General features: G+C 41.6%; 1 protein-coding gene across 1 annotated transcript in view; it reads left to right on the top strand.

The window, feature by feature from the left end:
* NT5DC2 (5'-nucleotidase domain containing 2) overlaps positions 1 to 19,058 on the top strand; it is a 62,815-nt gene that overhangs the window by 32,443 nt on the left and 11,314 nt on the right. Inside the window, exons 7-10 of the mRNA XM_044301233.1 lie at positions 1,270 to 1,330; positions 5,967 to 6,069; positions 15,007 to 15,108; positions 17,825 to 17,906. Of these exons, the coding sequence (XP_044157168.1) occupies positions 1,270 to 1,330; positions 5,967 to 6,069; positions 15,007 to 15,108; positions 17,825 to 17,906 (348 nt within the window). The remainder of the gene's footprint in view (positions 1 to 1,269; positions 1,331 to 5,966; positions 6,070 to 15,006; positions 15,109 to 17,824; positions 17,907 to 19,058) is intronic.

Below are 19,058 nucleotides of genomic sequence, written 5' to 3'. Positions count from 1 at the left end.
GAGATGTAGGGAGGGGACAGGTTATGGATGGCCTTGTATGTATTTGTAAGTACTTTGAAGTGAATTCATTGGGCAATGGGGAGCCAGTGAAGGGATTGGCAAAGGGGAGAGGCAGAGGAATAATAGGGTGAGAGGTGGATTAGTTGCTGTTCTCTAACAAGGAGCTTAATAGCAAAATTCGCAACGGGTGTTTAATCCATGAATCACCCAGTACATTTCATCGTTCAATTAGAAATGGTATTTAAACAGTCCTCCTCATCATGCTGTTCACATTTTGTCATCATGAGACCAAAACGGCACCTAACAATTGATCAACAATACCTCACCATTGCGAGGCTTTAAGCAGGATGCTCTCAGACGGAAGTGGCCACTGAGCTTAAAGTGTCAGAGTATCATTAGCAGTTTGCAACAGAGATACAGAGGGACTGGAAGAGTCACAGAAAGGCATAGAAGTAGTCATCCTTTGGTCACATCCCACACTGATGACCGCTTCATTGTGAACAATGCCCTGGGGAACCAAATTATGAATTCTACACAACTCCAGGTACATTTAAGGGAGGTGAGAGGCACCCAAGTGTCAAGTCAGTGCATTCAAAACTGTTTACATCAGCATGATCTGCGTGCTCGACGACCTGCAAGGGTACCTCACCACACCACCAGGCACAGGTGTCATTGTCTTGCATGGGCCAGGAAGCATCTACGCTGGACGAGGGACCAGTGGGCCTCAGTGCTGTTCACTGATGAAAGTTTATTCATGCTGAGCAGAAATGACAGCCGCCAACAATGTTAGATTAGTCAAGGAGAGCGCTATGCATCAGCCACTGTTGTCACCAGAAGAGCATTGAACCTCAATGACCTGAGGGCCGCCCTTCAAGAAGAGTGGTATGCCATGCCTAAGCGGACAATCGACTTGTGAACAGCAGGAGATGTCGTTGTCGAGCTGTAATTGATGCTCAAGACATGTTATTGAGACATTGATATACCCACCACTGACCACTGGTGTTTGGCTTTTGTTTCAATAAATTGTTTGAGATGAGGAAATCACCACTGCATGCTTCTACTTAAATGCCCTACTTTCATGATACAATATCACTGTAGCGTGAACCTTTTATGTTTTCCATAAATTTCACCCAAAAGTCAAATATCCCCAACTTTTTGTGAGTAGTGAAGGTGTTTAATCTAAACTAGTTGTAAAATAGATATAATAAAATACTAGTTGTAAAATGGAGATACTTTTTATTCAGAGTAAACTATTAATTTTTTCTGTAGGATGCAATTCGTGATGTCCATGTTAAAGGAATGTTGTATGATTGGATTGAGAAGGATATGGGTAAGTGTGATGGCAAAAGTTGTGTAGAATTTACTTATATGACATTGATACTTTTCATATACTGTACATTACTACTATATGTATTTTGTTATGGGAAGAAATATTAGAGAGTTTCAGATTGCTCTTCATGTTGTTGGCTTCTTTCTTTTTCTTTTTTTGGCATTCAAGATTGTGTAGCTGCAAGTTCAGGGCTCAGCAGCTATTCTATGTGAAGCATGCTCTTTCATGCTAGTATATAACTAGTTTGTATGCACCAACTTTGTCATGTAGATATTTACTGTGATACTATTTGCCCACTGTTTACCTTATTGTCTGTATGTTCTTGTAATTTTATATACCATCTAAATTACACTGAGCAACCATATAAATATTAAAATCTGAAAGTGTCCTGTGGTATCTGGCACCAAGCTGTTAGCAGCAGATCCTTTAAGTCCTGAAAGTTACAAGGTTAGACCTCCATGGATCAGACTTATTTCTTAATTACATACCGTATCACAGATGCTTGATTGGATTGAGATCTGGGGAGTCATCACCTTGTATTCTTTGTCATTTTTCCTAAACCATTCCTGTGCAATATTTGTATTGTCAGGTTGCATTATCTTATCATTGTCTGATACCATTGCCATGAAAAGCTGTGTTTAGCCGGCAATAATGTTCAGGTAGGTTATAGGTGTCAAGGTTACATCCACATAAATGTCAGGATCCAGTGTTTCCCACCAGATCATTGCCCAGAGTGTCAAACTGCCTCTGCCTGCATGTCTTCTTCCCATGATGCATGCTGGCGCCATGTCTTCCCCAGGTAAATGATGCACACGTGTCCAGCCGTCCCATGATGCGAAAGAAAGCATGAATCATCAGACCAGGCCACCATCCTCCCCTGCTTCGTTGTCAGTTTTGGATGCACACATACGGATTGTGGACATTGGTCAGCATGGGCACTCTGGGTTCCGCAGCCCCATGTGATGCACTGTGCGTATTGACACCTTTCTGTCACAGCCAGCATTACCTTTTCAGAAATTTGTGCTACAGTGTCTTTGTTAAGAATCTCACCAAACAGGGCAACCCTCCTTCTCCACACATGAGCCTTGGGCACCTATCACCCTTTCCCTGGTTCCTTTCACCACTTTTAGTAGATACCTCTGCATACCAGGAGCACCCCATAACATCTGCCATTTTAAAGACATTCTGACCCAGTCATTTAAAGAGGACCTTTCACCACCCCTGGCATGCCTGGTTTATTAGCGTCATGCATTCCCCATGTAATAACAATTCTGGAGCATCTACTCTTATGGCTCTATAATGTGCCGTTCCTTTCTTATTTCTACCAGAAGTTATGAATGAATTGCTAGCAGTCTGCAGTAAGGGTACAGAGGGGTGGGTATTAAAACAGGCGTGTCAGGAGTAGGGTTTTTTCGGGTATCGAATTTTCGATACCTAATCAATACTTTTGTCTGGTATCGACCTCGATACCGGGATTTGCCTTTTTTCGATACTAGGCTTTACTCTTAGGGCTCTCCGTGTTCCCTCAGCAGCACATGGGAGAAGGAAGCAGTCTCTCCCTCCCCCCTGTGCCACCGCTGCCACCACTGAGGAGAGAGGGACGGGCACACTGCGCTACCAATGAAAGTAAACGTTTAATACAAATCCAGGAGGCGGGTGCTGGCGTGGAGCTGCGATCAGTGTCAGTTAACCCCTCAGGTGCCGCACCGGCCTCCTTTATTAATTGTTAATTATCATTGGTGGCACAGTGTCCCCTCCCCCCTCCTCCCCAGTATTAAAATCATTGGTGGCGCAGCGCGCCCCCTCCCCATAACCCCCCCAGTATTAAAATTATTGGTGGCGCAGTGCGCCCCCTCTCCTCGACTCCCCCAGTATTAAAATCATTGGTGGCGCAGTGCGCTCCTCCCCTCAACTCCCCCAGTATTAAAATCATTGGTGGCGCAGTGTGCCCCCTCCCCCCCACCCCCAATATTAAAATCATTGGTGGCAGTGGCCACAGGGTCCCCTCCGCCCTTCTTATTGGTGGTACAGTGGCAGTTGTGATCGGAGCCCCACCAGTGTAATCCTGGGGCTCCGATCAGTTACCATGGCAGCCAGGACGCTACTGAAGCCCTGGCTGCCATGGTAACATCCCTGCTGCTGTGTGTACTATGCACAGGGCAGCAGGGAGAGTGTGAAGTCCTATTCACCCTAATAAAGCTTTATTAGAGTGAATAGCACAAGGGATTAAAAGATCCCAGGTTCTAGCCCCTAAGGGGGGAAATAGTTATTAAGTAAAAAGTAAAAAAAAAAAGAAGTATAAATCACCCTCTTTCCCAATTTTAATAAATAAATAAAAACTGCACGATTCGCCATTTTTTTTTTGTCACCTTGTCCCCCCAAAAAATAGGATCGGACTGTTCGATTATGGGCCGGATGTTCCATAAAATGCGGAATGCACGCAGCCTTTTTTGGGCGTTTTATTTTTTTCGCGTGGTATCGAATGGTATTGAGTATCACAATACTTTTTTATGGTATTGAAACTGAATCAAAATTTTGGTATTGAAACAACCCTAGTCATGAGTGACAGGTCCTCTTTAACTACATTAATTTGACCCATGTGAAAGGCGCTCAAATGCTAATGGTTGCCTTTTTTTCTTGCTTTTAAGGATGTCTACATGACAATTCTGCATTGTCAGTCAGTGGGAATATGCACTGCCATATGGCTGCAGATTTCAAGACTATATCAAGAAAGGACATATCCTTTCTTGATTTGTGTTCCGCATTGAGAACTATTGGAGACTGCGTTATACCATGCAGGTTCCTCCAGTTAAACATGTGTACCTCACAGTATGCTTTCTTTAACATGGGCACCTATGGGTGACAGATGCAACTGTTTTATGGATCTTTGTAGTATACAGGTCCTTCTCAAAAAATTAGCATATTGTGATAAAGTTCATTATTTTCTGTAATGTACTGATAAACATTAGACTTTCATATATTTTAGATTCATTACACACCAACTGAAGTAGTTCAAGCCTTTTATTGTTTTAATATTGATGATTTTGGCATACAGCTCATGAAAACCCAAGTTTCCTATCTAAAAAAATTTGCATATTTCATCCGACCAATAAAAGAAAAGTGTTTTTAATACAAAAAAAGTAAACCTTCAAATAATTATGTTCAGTTATGCCCTCAATACTTGGTCGGGAATCCTTTTGCAGAAATGACTGCTTCAATGCGGCGTGGCATGGAGGCAATCAGCCTGTGGCACTGCTGAGGTGTTATGGAGGCCCAGGATGCTTCGATAGCGGCCTTAAGCTCATCCAGAGTGTTGGGTCTTGCGTCTCTCAACTTTCTCTTCCCAATATCCCACAGATTCTCTATGGGGTTCAGGTCAGGAGAGTTGGCAGGCCAATTGAGCACAATAATACCATGGTCATTAAACCATTTACCAGTGGTTTTGGCACTGTGAGCAGGTGCCAGGTCGTGCTGAAAAATGAAATCTTCATCTCCATAAAGCTTTTCAGCAGATGGAAGCATGAAGTGTTCCAAAATCTCCTGATAGCTAGCTGCATTGACCCTGCCCTTGATAAAACACAGTGGACCAACACCAGCAGCTGACATGGCACCCCAGACCATCACTGACTGTGGGTACTTGACACTGGACTTCAGGCATTTTGGCATTTCCCTCTCCCCAGTCTTCCTCCAGACTCTGGCACCTTGATTTCCGAATGACATGCAAAATTAGCTTTCATCCGAAAAAAGCACTTTGGACCACTGAGCAACAGTCCAGTGCTGCTTCTCTGTAGCCCAGGTCAGGCGCTTCTGCCGCTGTTTCTGTTTCAAAAGTGGCTTGACCAGGGGAATGCGGCACCTGTAGCCCATTTCCTGCACACGCCTGTACACGGTGGCTCTGGATGTTTCTACTCCAGACTCAGTCCACTGCTTCCGCAGGTCCCCCAAGGTCTGGAATCGGTCCTTCTCCACAATCTTCCTCAGGGTCCGGTCACCTCTTCTCGTTGTGCAGCGTTTTCTGCCACACTTTTTCCTTCCCACAGACTTCCCACTGAGGTGCCTTGATACAGCACTCTGGGAACAGCCTATTCGTTCAGAAATTTCTTTCTGTGTCTTACCCTCTTGCTTGAGGGTGTCAATGATGGCCTTCTGGACAGCAGTCAGGTCGGCAGTCTTGCCCATGATTGTGGTTTTGAGTAATGAACCAGGCTGGGAGTTTTTAAAAGCATCAGGAATCTTTTGCAGGTGTTTAGAGTTAATTAGTTGATTCAGATGATTAGGTTAATAGCTCGTTTAGAGAAACTTTTCATGATATGCTAATTTTTTTACATAGGAATTTGGGGTTTTCATGAGCTGTATGCCAAAATCATCAATATTAAAACAATAAAAGGCTTGAACTACTTCAGTTGGTGTGTAATGAATCTAAAATATATGAAAGTCTAATGTTTATCAGTACATTACAGAAAATAATGAACTTTATCACAATATGCTAATTTTTGGAGAAGGACCTGTATGTGGCAGGCACTTCGACAGACACAGTGTGAAAAGACCCTTACAAAACTCGTTGCAGTGTGTATCATTGATCTTGGTTTGAGTGTGTTTTCCTGAGCACTTCTCACCCTGTCTTCTCTCCTTTCAGAGCACTACATCCTTCACGGGGAGGAAGTCTTTGCTGTTCTTAATAGGCTGGTAAAACACAATAAGAAACTTTTTCTCATCACCAACAGTCCCTTCAGTTTTGTGTAAGAATGTCCGCATTATTTACTTGTCTTTCTGTGAGTCTTGTTTGAAGGTGGATGTAACCTTTAATTTGACTGAACTAAAATGTATTATTTGTGCTTTAAAGGGGTTTTCCAGTTTGCATAAACTTTAACCCCTTAGGGACCGGGCTCATTTTCACCTTAAGGACCAGACAATTTTTATGCAAATCTGACCAGTGTCACTTTAAGTGGTGATAACTTTAAAACCTTTTGACTTATCCAAGCCATTCTGAGGTTGTTTTTTTGTCACATATTGTACTTCATGACACTGGTAAAATGGAGTAAAAAAAAAAAACTTTTTTATTTATAAAAAAAAAATACAAAATTTACTAAAAATTTGGGGAAAAATGGAAAATTCCAAGTTTCAATTTCTCTACTTCTATAATGCATAGTAATACCTACAAAAATAGTTATTACTTTACATTCCCCATATGTCTACTTCATATTTCGATCATTTTGGGAATGACATTTTATTTTTTGGGGACGTTACAAGGCTTAGAAGTTTAGAAGCAAATCTTGAAATTTTTCAGTAATTTTCAAAAACCCACTTTTTAAGGACCAGTTCAGGTCTGAAGTCACTTTGTGAGTCTTACATAATAGAAACCACCAACAAATTAGCCCATCCTAGAAACTACACCTCTCAAGGTATTCAAAACTGATTTTACAAACATTGTCAACCCTTTAGGTGTTCCACAAGAGTTAATGGCAAATTGAGATAAAATTTCAGAATTTAGATTTTTGGGGGGGCAAATTTTCCATTTTAATCCATTTTTTTTCCACTAACAAAGCAAGGGTTTACAGCCAAACAAAACTCAATATTTATTGCCCTGATTCTGTAGTTTACAGAAACACCCCATATGTGGTCGTAAACTGCTGTATGACCAAACGGCAGGGCGCATAAGGAAAGGAACGCCATATGGTTTCTGAAAAGGCACATTTGGATGGCCTTTTTTTTATTTTTTTTACACCATGTCCCATTTGAAGAACCCCTGATGCACCCCTAGAGTAGAAATTCCATAAAAGTGACCACATCTAAGAAACTACACCCCTCAAGGTATTCAAAACTGATTTTACAAGCTTTATTAACCCTTTAAGCGTTCCATAAGATTTAATGGAAAATGGAGATAAAATTTCAGAATTTCACTTTTTTGGAAGTTTTTCCATTTTAATAATTTTTTTCTAGTAACAAAGCAAGAGTTATCAGCCAAACAAAACTCAACATTTATTATTATGATTCTGCAGTTTACATAAACACTCCATATGTGGTCGTAAACTGCTGTACGGGCACACGGCAGGGCGCAGAAGGAAAGGAATGCCATTTGGTTTTTGGAAGGCAGATTTTGCTGGATTGGTTTTTAGACACTATGAAGCCCCCTGATGCTCCCCTAGAGTAGAAACTCCAAAAAAGTGAAACCCATTTTGGAAACTATGGGATAAGTTGGCAGTTTTATTGGTACTATTTTAGGGTACATATGATTTTTGTTTGCCCTATATTACACTTTTTGTGAGGCAAGGTAACAAAAAATAGAAATTCTGAAATTGTAATCTCTATTTGCCATTAACTCTTATGGAACACTTAAAGGGTTAACAAGGTTTGTAAAATCAGTTTTGAATACCTTGAGGGGTGTAGTTTCTTAAATGGGGTCACTTTCTGGAGTTTCTACTCTAGGGGTGCATCAGGGGGGCTTCAAATGGGACATGGTGTAAAAAAAAACAGTCCAGCAAAATCTGCCTTCCAAAAACCGTATGGCATTCCTTTCCTTCTGCGCCCTGCCGTGTGCCCGTACAGTAGTTCACGACCACATATGGGGTGTTTCTGTAAACTACAGAATCAGGGCCATAAATATTGAGTTTCGTTTGGCTGTTAACCCTTGCTTTGTTACAGGAAAAAAAAGAACTAAAATGGAAAATTTGCCAAAAAATTGCTTTTTTGCACTGTTTAGTTTTTATTTTATTTACAACGTTAATCTGACAGGTTATATCAAGTGCTATTTTTATAGAGCAGGTTCTTACGGACGCGGCTATACCTAATATGTATACCTTTTTTTTATTTTATTTAGGTTTTACACAATAATATCATTTTTGAAACTAAAAAAATGTTTTAGTGTCTCCATAGTCTGAGAGCCATAGTTTTTTTCAGTTCTTAGGCGATTGTCTCAGGTTGGGTAACATTTTTGCGGATGAGATGACTGTTAGATTGGCACTATTTTGGGGTGCATATGACTTTTTTATCGTTTGCTATTACACTTTTTGTGATGTAAGGTAACAAAATAGCTTTTTAGCACAGTTTTAATTTTTTTTTGACAGTGTTCACCTGAGGGGTTATGTCATATGATATTTTTATAGAGCCGGTTGTTACGGACGTGGTGATACCTCATATGTATACTTTTTAATTTTTTTAAGTTTTACACAATAATATCTTTTTTGAAACAAAAAAATAATGTTTTGGTGTCTCCATAGTCAGAGTCATAGTTTTTTATTTATTTTTTTGGGGCGATTGTCTTAGGTAGGGTATCATTTTTGTGGGATGAGATGACTGTTAGATTGGCACTTTTTTGGGGGGACATACGACTTTTTGATCGCTTGCTATTACACTTTTTGTGATGTAAGGTGGGAGAGTCACAGGACACCCCTCGGCATTGACCCAGGGTGCCTGCTGATTGATTTCAGCAGGCACCCAGTTCCGATCACCGCCCGCCTTGCGGCGGTGATCGGAACTACACAGGACGTACCTTTGCACTCTGTGTCCTTTAACAGGTTAAAATAATCAGTTATGAAGGTAGCTGTAAACTTGTAATGTATTACTTTTACTTTTATTGCTCCTATTTTCTGTTCTGGGCTGTGATCACATGACCATGTCCATGCAGCTTTTTCTTGCTTCATGTGATGTTACGTCCATCGGCAGGGCAGTGATAGGGGAGTGTCTATGTAACTAACTGGGTGGGAGGAGCTATAAACTAGCTGGGTGTTAGGGGCAGTGATAGGGGAGTGTCTATGTAACTAGCTGTGTGGGAGGAGTTTTAAACTAGCTTGGCTTTAGGGGCAGTGATAGGGGAGTGTCTATGTAACTGGGTTGGAGGAGCTGTAAGCTAGCTGCACGTTGTTAGGGGCCGTGATGGGGGAGTGTCTATGTAGCTAGCTGGCGGAACAGCTATAAACTAGCTGGGCAGTGATAGGGGTGTGTCCATGTAATTAGCTGGGTGGGAGGGGGTATAAACTAGCTCTGTATTAGGGGCAGTGATAGGGGAGTTTCTATGTAACCAGCTGGTGGGAAGATCTATGACAGGGATGGCCAACCTGAGGCTCTCCAGCTGTTGAAAAACTAAAACTCCCAGCATGCCCAGACTGCCTACAGCTAGCAGCCTACAGCAGGGCATGGTGGGAGTTGTAGTTTTACAACATCTGGAGAGCCGCAGGTTCAGCATCTAATATCACAGAGTGATATGTTTACATGGTGTAAATGGGTCAGGAGAGTTGAAACAGAAAAAATCATGGGGAAGATGTATGAGGTAAGCAACTATGTAAACACCACAGTAATCCTGGAAAACCTCATTAAGGAGCAATGTGCATGTGAGGTTTACATCAGTAACCAGAATCTGTTTACAGCTTGCTATTTGACAGCATTTTTTATATATCATAGTTTTTAGTTCTGGACTTGTCATAAGAATCTGATAAATATACCAAACTTTACAACCACATGCTGTGCACTCGTATACAAGGCCCATAGAGTGCCACTGTAGAAAAAAAGAATATACCGGTATCTGGAGTGAAAGTCATTAACATAACTAAACCCCCCCCCCTTCATCTCAAAACTGGAGTGAGCGGTGTAAAAATGCCCTATTTTGTGACTTTTTTAAAGCTAGAATTCTGGAGTGAAGGTATGATAAATCAGGACCAAGGTGTCCAGCTAAGACCTGGGTTCACATCACGTTTTTGCCATTGGTTTAACGTTTACGTTGTGGGGGGGGGGATAGAAAAGCATAGCACACAGCACACCACACTTTTTTTTTTATCTTGGAGAGTTTGATTTTTTTTAAAATTTTTTTTTTTTTTTTTGTACAATGTAGCTATAGTGAAAGGATACCACTGTATGGCATCTGTCAGAGTCATCCGTTAATGTATACGTTAAACTGATGGACATTAACAAAGCTGTGTATCAGTTTGGCAGTTGCCAGGACGCATATGTCAGGCGCTTAGGAGTCCATGGACATGTTCAAGATATATACCAAGCCGACTGACTCCATGCTTTTCTAGCTTTGTTCACAAGCAGTGTCAGTCATGTGTGTGCATGTTATTATCAGCTTTTATTTTTAATAAAAATACCCTTATTATTAACTCATCAAAACTGCAATTTCTAAACAATAGGTAAACAATGGTTCAGCGTAAATAGGAAAACTCACCAAAGTACAGTTAAGTCATAGACTTTTAGTACTCTAAGGCCTCTTTCCCACGGGCGAGTAGGCAATGCAGGCCCCATAGAAGTGAATGGTGCTGCGTGAAAATCGCAAGCATCTGCAATTAAGGAGACGATCGGAATGGGGACCCGATCATTATTATTTTCCCTTATAACATGGTTATAAGGGAAAATAATAGCATTCTTAATACAAAATGCATAGTACAATAGGGCTGGAGGGGTTGAAAAATAAAATAAAAAAAATAATATAACTCGCCTTAGTCCACTTGATTGCGCAGCCCGGCTTCTCTTCTGTCTTCTTCTTTGCTGTGCACAGGAAAAGGACCTTTGATGACGTCACTTTGCACTTCACATGGTCCGTCACATGATCCACCACCATGGTAAAAGATCATGTGATGGACCATGTGATGAGCGCAGTGACGTCATCAAAGGTCCTATTCCTCAAAGAAGACAGAAAAAGATGCCGGCTGCGCGATCAAGTGGATTAAGGTGAGTTAAATAACTTTTTATTTTTTTTAACCCCTCCAGCCCTATTGTACTATGCATTCTGTATTAAGAATGCTATTATTTTCCCTTATAACCATGTTATAAGGGAAAATAATAAAATCTACACAACACCTAACCCAAACCTGAACTTCTGTGAAGAAGTTCGGGTCTGGGTACCAAACATGCCGATTTTTCTCACGCGCGTGCATAACGCTTTACAAAGTTTTGCACCTGCGTGGAAAAAACTCAAACATGTAACGCAATCGCAGTGAAAACTGACTTGTTTTAGTGTCAAAATCGCACCATTTTCCCTGAACGCATCCAGCCCCAATCCGCAACGCCCGTGTGAAAGGGGCCTAAGGGGTACTGTCATTGGCCCTTCTTGGTGGATAAGTTTCAGATTTATAGAGGACATACTTTAATTTGCCATTAGAAGTAGAGTGGACGCTTCTTATCTTTAACTATCTTTTCATAATGGCTATTAATGTGTGCCAGACTTTGAATATGGGTTCCCGGCAAAAATGGGAATCAATTTTGATTGCCGTAGGTACTAAAACTCAAGCAGGCTGAAATACAACAGTAAAGGAACTGAGTAGTATGGACTTGCTATCAGGAAAGGATGGGGGAGCGGTTTGAACAGATTCTTAATTTAACATAAAAGTGCCTAGGTAAACAGAGGTGGCATGATTGACTAGGTCTGTAAATCAAAAATTTTGGGTCGCTGCAAAAATATTCCCCTTCTCCACTCCATTTTCTGGATTATTTCAAGCTGTACTTTGTGCCTGCTGTACCTGCTGATGTCTATTAGTGCAGTGGCCGCGGATGTGCACAAGGGGGCGCATATATTAAGACCAGCGTTTTAGACTCCTGTCTTAATAAAGCCCTGCACTGGCGATGGATCCGCCGCTATTATGTAGAGGTGCTGACGCTGCTTCTAAATTTAAATATTATCCCAGTGGGCACTCAATCACGCTGCAGCGGGAAGGAGTAACCTCTACATGTAGTCCGGAGAAATCCCAGCAGCCCTGTGCTTAGAAAATAAAACAAAACAATTATTTATGACCATAATATGCATCAAGGATATAACCAGACGCGTTTCGGCATAACAGCGTTTGTCAACAGGTGATCAAACAGAGTCAAAGGATGCATATATATAGAATAAAAATATAAACACAACACTTTTGGTTTTGCTCCCATTTTGCATGAGCTGAACTCAAAGATATGAAACATTTTCTACATACACAAAAGACCCATTACTCTCAAATATTGTTCACCAATCTATCTAAATCTGTGTTAGTGAGCACTTCTCATTTGCCGAGATGATCCATCCCACCTCACAGGTGTGGCATATCAAGGTGCTGATTAGACAGCATGAATATTGAACAGGTGTGCCTTAGACTGCCCACAATAAAAGGCCACACTGAAATGTGCAGTTTGATCACACAGCACAATGCCACAGATGTCGCAACGTTTGAGGGAGCGTGCAATTGGACTGCCGGAATGTCTATCAGAGCTGTTGCCCTTGCAATGAATGTTCATTTCTCTCCCATACGCCGTCTCCAAAAACTGCCCACAATTAAAGACCACTCTGAAATGTGCACAGTTTGGCCACACCAGATACTGAAAACCATTCAGTATCTGGTGTGGCCACCACTTGCCTCACACAGTTCAACACATCTCCGTCGCATAGAGTTGATCAGGTTGTTTATTGTGGCCTGTGGAATGTTGGTCCTCTCCTCTTCAATAGCTGTGTGAGGTTGCAGATTATTGGCAGGAACTGGAACACCCTGTCGTATACGCCGATCCAGAGCATACCAAACATGCTCAATGGGTGACATGTCCGGTGAGTATGCTGGCCATGCAAGAACTGGGATGTTTTCAGTTTCCAGGAATTTTGTACAGATCCTTGCAATATGGGGCCGTGCATTATCATGCTGCAACATGAGGTGATGGTCGTGGATGAATGGCACAACAACAATGGGCCTCAGGATGTCATCACGATATCTCTGTGCCATTTAAAATGCCATTAATAAAATGCACCTGCGTTTGTTGTCCATAACATACGCCTGCCCATACCATAACCCCTCTGCCACTATGGGCCACTCAATGTACATTTATTTGTGTACTGTACATTAAATGTATGACAAAAATGTGATGTGAACCCGGCCAAACTGACAGGGAAGAAGCTGAACAGACTCCGCTGATGATGACGGCATCCGTTCAGTTTCTAGTCAGGATCTGTCTTTTTACCAGACAAAAAAGTGCTGCATATAAGGCCTTTTTTTTGTCCGGTCTTTTCGACAAAATCTGCAACAGAGACTCGAAACGCAGGCTCCAATGCAGATGTGGGCAAATGTAGGCCTAAATTTTATGTATTTGAATTACCGCAACTTTCATACTCCTTCTTGGCTAAAAATACTTCTCAAAAATGGTAAAAGGAGTATTTTTACTCTTCCAGGAAAAAATTTCGTGTGACCTCTGGTGGTGTTCATGTGCATGTTACAGATGATAAACATATTTATGGTGATTGGTAGAGTTGAGTGAACCTGCCTTTTGGCAGGTTCGGGTTCGGAGTTTAAGTGAATTACATAATGGATTCTGTTCTCACAGAATCCATCAGGTAGATCAATGCCGGCATGCTGCATAATACAAGTGTGAGGCCAGCTCTGAGGGTTCCGTTCTGCTGGCCATACGCTTGTATTATGACGCCAAAGGCATTCCGTTTGGTATGACTGCATTGCCTGATTAAAGGGGTTGGCCACTTTCTGGTTACTGGTGAACAATGTGTTTGTAAGATGATTCCATGGCACTTACTAATATAGGCTTAGTTGAAATTCTGCACCATTTTCTATATTTTATAATGTATGCCCCCTGTTTACAAAGTCTTTTCTGCTTTACACACAGAGGTCCTGTCCATAAGATGGCCGCTGATGGAGGGTCATGTGACCAGACAAATCATCTCCATGTGATGTCTCCTCCATTAAGATACCCTGCACCTGCCATCTGTACTTGTACTGTTGGGAGTTTAGTGCAGGTGTATTTGGACAGAGGAGACATTACACACAAGTGATTTGCCTGGTCACATGACCCTCCATCAGCGGCCATCTTATGGACATGACCTCTGTGGACAGAACAAAAGATTTGGAAAACAAGGGGGCATATCTTATGAAATATAGAAAATGGGGCAGAATTTCAACAAGGACTATTAGTAAGTGTCATATAATCATCTTACAAATACATTGGTCAATGATAATCAGAAAGTGGTCAACCCCTTTAAGTAATTCACTTAAACCCCAAACCCAAACCTGCCAATAGGCAGGTTCACTCAACTCTAGTGATTGGTAAACAGCGTTAATAAAATTGGTGGTGATGGGGGGAAGGGCACACAGTTTGCCTGTATGGAGCCCATAATTCCTGATGGCAGTCCTTTGATCAAAGCTCGCTTGAAGCCCTGCTGGAAAAATCCTGCTCTAAGTGCTCATTCACATGTATAAATGCAATTTTGCGCAACGGGTGCGGACCTATTTATTTAATAGGCATTTTCTATCATAGTGCCGGCCACATTTGGTCTGCAAAATGAAGAACACACACGGGCCGGTATTCATGTTTTGCGGATCCGCAATTTGCAGACCGCAAAATTTTACAGCCTTCTGAATGAGCCCTAACATACAGCATCATTTCTGACATCACATCTACACAGCGGGATCAAGGAGAATGAGCAGAACACCGCCCTGAGATGCCAGGTCACTGATTATGTTGTGTCTACAGGGCATACCCCAGAATACCCCTTTAATGAAATCAAGTTCACTGTTGTTCAGCCACAACTCCCAGCAGGATAGCCTACAGAACGGTCTGTTGTATGTAAAGCAGTATCCACAGCAGAGACTAGCTTCTAAATATATACTATGACAGATTAGAGGTCCCAGGCCAAGAATATTACTGTGCAAACACAGATTTTGTTTTCCACCTTGCACAGTGTAGATAGAAGTCACAGACTAAATTTTTTTTATTTTTTTCAGAGATAAGGGTATGAAGCACATGGTGGGAAAGAAGTGGAGAGATCTCTTTGATGTGATTATAGTACGGGCTGACAAACCTGCATTCTTCACGGACCGACGCAAGTATGAGATACACACTGCTCAAATCAAAGCAAATGGGTGCTCACTATTATATGCTTATGTTATAGATCCAGGATTGGAGGAGAGCAGAATGTGATGTGCATTGTCGTAAATGTATGTGTAAATTTAAAGAGGACCTTTCACCACTACTGGCAAGCCTGTTTTTTTGCTTCATGCATCACCCATGTAATCACAGTTCTGGAGCATCTATTCTTATGGCTCTATGTTGTGCCATTCCTTTATTATTACTACTAGAAGTTATGAATGAATTATTAGCAGTCTGCAGTAAGGGTACAGAGGGGAGGTAACCAGTTGGGGGGGTGTACCTGCACAGTCTGACTCTATCCAATCAGTGCTGCCCTTTTCAGACCGTGCAGGTACACCGTGTCCCCCCCCCCCCCAACTGGTTACCTCCCCTCTGTTCCCTTACTACAGACTGCTAGCAATTAAGGCTACTTTCACACTGGCGTTTTGGTTTCCGTTTGCGAGATCCGTTCAGGGCTCTCACAAGCGGTCCAAAACTGATCCGTTTTGCCCTTAATGCATTCTGAATGGATAAGGATCCGCTAAGAAGGCATCAGTTTGGCTCCGTTCCGCCTCCATTCCGCTTTGGAGGCGGACACCAAAATGCATACAATGTAAGTCAATAGGAACGGATCCGTTTTCACTGACACAATATGGCACAATAGAAAACGGATCCGTCCCCAATTGACTTTCAATGGTGTTCAAGACGGATCCGTTTTGGCTATGTTAAAGATAATACAAACGGATCCGTTCTGAACGGATGCATGCTGTTGTATTATCTGAACGGATGCGCACCAAACGCGAGTGTGAAAGTAGCCTTATTCATAACTTCTAGTAGAAATAATAAAGGAATGGCACAACATGGAGACATAAGACTAGATGCCCCAGAACTGTGATAACATGGGGAATGCATGAAGCTATTAACACAGGCATGTCAGGAGAGGTGACAGGTCTTCTTTAAAGGGTTATTCTACTTTTATCCATCTAGAGACCGCTCACAAAACATAAGTCAGAAAGTAATACTGCTGTTATCATTTTTATTTTGAGAATCAAAGGACTATGACTTTCAGGAAAATAGCCTTAATCTCTATGGCATCAATAATCAAAAAGAAAAAGGACCCCGGAGTAAACTGACGCAACCAACCAATGCAGACAAAATCCGTTATATCAAGTTGATTAGAATATCATGCAAAGAGCCTAAAAACACTCCTCTCCGGAGGTTTCGGACTTCCTTGTGATGCACAACGTTGCACAAAGTTATACTTTGCATCATATTCTGATCAATTTGGAACATTTGATTTATTATACAAGGTGGACCACAAAAAAGTAGCCCACCTCCAGCGATAGTATGACAAGATGAACGAGCAAGTGGATTGTGTTTTTTTAATTGCCCACAAGTCACAAAAGATGCTGAAAGTGGTCCCCATTCACGTCCATGCATCTTTGGGCACATCGGATTATGTTGGCTGATACGGCTCGGGATGCTGCGGATGGTGTTTGTGAGGTTCTCCTTGAGTCCATCCAGGGCATGTGGATTGTTAGCGGACACTTTTTGTTTTAAATTTTCCTACAGATAAAAACCTCATGTGGACAAGTATGGTGATACGTGGTAGCCATAACCCCTTGCTCGTAGTTCGCTCCTTCGTAAACTGTGCCCGTGAGTCCCGTGAGGTGCGGCATGATGAAATTTTTTCTTCTGCAGCATCACTGCTGAAGAGCTACAAGCAGTATCAGCCAACATAACCCGAGGTGCCCAAAGATGCATAGACGTGAACGGGGACCACTTTATGCATCTTTTGTGACTTGTGGGTAGTTAAAAAGAGACAATCAACTTGCTTGTTCATCTTGTCATACTATCGCTGGAGGCGGGCTACTTTTTCGTGAGCCACCCTGTATTTTATAATTAACTGTGATAATTGGCTGACAGAGGCCCCGAACACAAATGTGAACAGAGCCCAATTCTTGCATATTGTATTTATTGTATATACCCTTGTTAATGTGTGTGGTCAGAAATCCAACTCTGGGACTTGAATATTGATTATCTTTTCCAAGGATAGGACATTATCGAAGTTCTGGAAAACCCCTTTGTTTCATCTATTGAGCCATTGTATTGTGTTACAACTTTTGCTCCAACATTGAAACATCGTTTTTGTGGATATTTTCCTCCTGCCATGTGTGAATTGGACTTTTTTTTTTCTTATATAAAACCTTATTTACTAGCAATATACAGAATTTTCACTATTTCAGTGCAGCCCTGACTGAATCCAATCAATGTCATCAAGTGAAACTGTTCTGTACAGTGCATGTAGAAATATAGATTAGACTAGCCTTCCAGTATTTTGGTATTGATGGCCTATCCTCCAGATGGACCATGCCAGTCTGATATTGATGACCTGACTCCCTGTAACCCCACCAATCAGCTTTTTGGGAGTAGTGTTGGTGCCAAAATTGCACAGCTCTGTGTAGTGATCAAAGCTGGTAACTGCAATGTTCACTTGAATGGAGCAGCGCTGCAGTAACTAGCTCCGGAGCTACTCCTGAACAGATCAACTGTGGTACGAGATTTTGGACCCCTGCTGATCTGACACCGATGGCCTTTCCTGAGGATCAAAATACTGGAAGACTCCACTGAAGAATAATTTCACTTCATGTTAAAATTAAACATTTTAAAGTTTTATTTGTCTGTTGTATTTAGGCCATTTAGGAGACTAGATGAAAGTGGTTCACTGCAATGGGACAAGATCAACAGTTTAGAAAAAGGAAAAATATACAAGCAGGTAATGGATAAATATATTCAAATTTTTATGTATATCGGATGGCTCACTTAATTCAAATGACTTGCAATGCTGAGTGCCTAAACCACTCTGGTGCCCCCAGATCTACTAGTAAAATAATATGAGCACAAAATAGGGTTCAGGCTCTCAAAGCATATGTAAAAGTATGATCTAATAATACTGATGATTTGGGCAATCATCATAATAATGACACAATAAACAAAATACCTTGGTAGAAAAAAATTAGAATAAAATAAATAAAAATCCAGTCCAAAGTGTAGTGGTGGGTATCTAATGCTGCGGGTCCTGCAGGTACAAAAGCAATGCAAAATATTAGGTCCACTATAAACTTAATAAATGTCCTTTCCTGAGGGACACCTACAAATTACTGCACCAGTACCACCTCAACGTAAAGCACCTATATTCCGTAGAAAGGTAGATGGAGGTATACAGGGAGTGCAGAATTATTAGGAAAATTAGTATTTTGACCACATCATCCTCTTTATGCATGTTGTCTTACTCCAAGCTGTATAGGCTCGAAAGCCTACTACCAATTAAGCATATTAGGTGATGTGCATCTCTGTAATGAGAAGGGGTGTGGTCTAATGACATCAACACCCTATATCAGGTGTGCATAATTATTAGGCAACTTCCTTTCCTTTGGCAAAATGGGTCAAAAGAAGGACTTGACAGGCTCAGAAAAGTCAAAAATAGTGAGATATCTTGCAGAGGGATGCAGCACTCTTAAAATTGCAAAGCTTCTGAAGCGTGATCATCGAACAATCAAGCGTTTCATTCAAAATAGTCAACAGGGTCGCAAGAAGCGTGTGGAAAAACCAAGGCGCAAAATAACTGCCCATGAACTGAGAAAAGTCAAGCGTGCAGCTGCCAAGATGCCACCAGTTTGGCCATATTTCAGAGCTGCAACATCACTGGAGTGCCCAAAAGCACAAGGTGTGCAATACTCAGAGACATGGCCAAGGTAAGAAAGGTGGAAAGACGACCACCACTGAACAAGACACACAAGCTGAAACGTCAAGACTGGGCCAAGAAATATCTCAAGACTGATTTTTCTAAGGTTTTATGGACTGATGAAATGAGAGTGAGTCTTGATGGGCCCGTGGCTGGATTGGTAAAGGGCAGGGAGCTCCAGTC

Source organism: Bufo gargarizans, chromosome 7 (assembly GCF_014858855.1).
Source record: "Bufo gargarizans isolate SCDJY-AF-19 chromosome 7, ASM1485885v1, whole genome shotgun sequence".
Lineage (NCBI taxonomy): Eukaryota > Metazoa > Chordata > Amphibia > Anura > Bufonidae > Bufo > Bufo gargarizans.
This window is presented reverse-complemented; position numbering and strand designations above follow the sequence as displayed.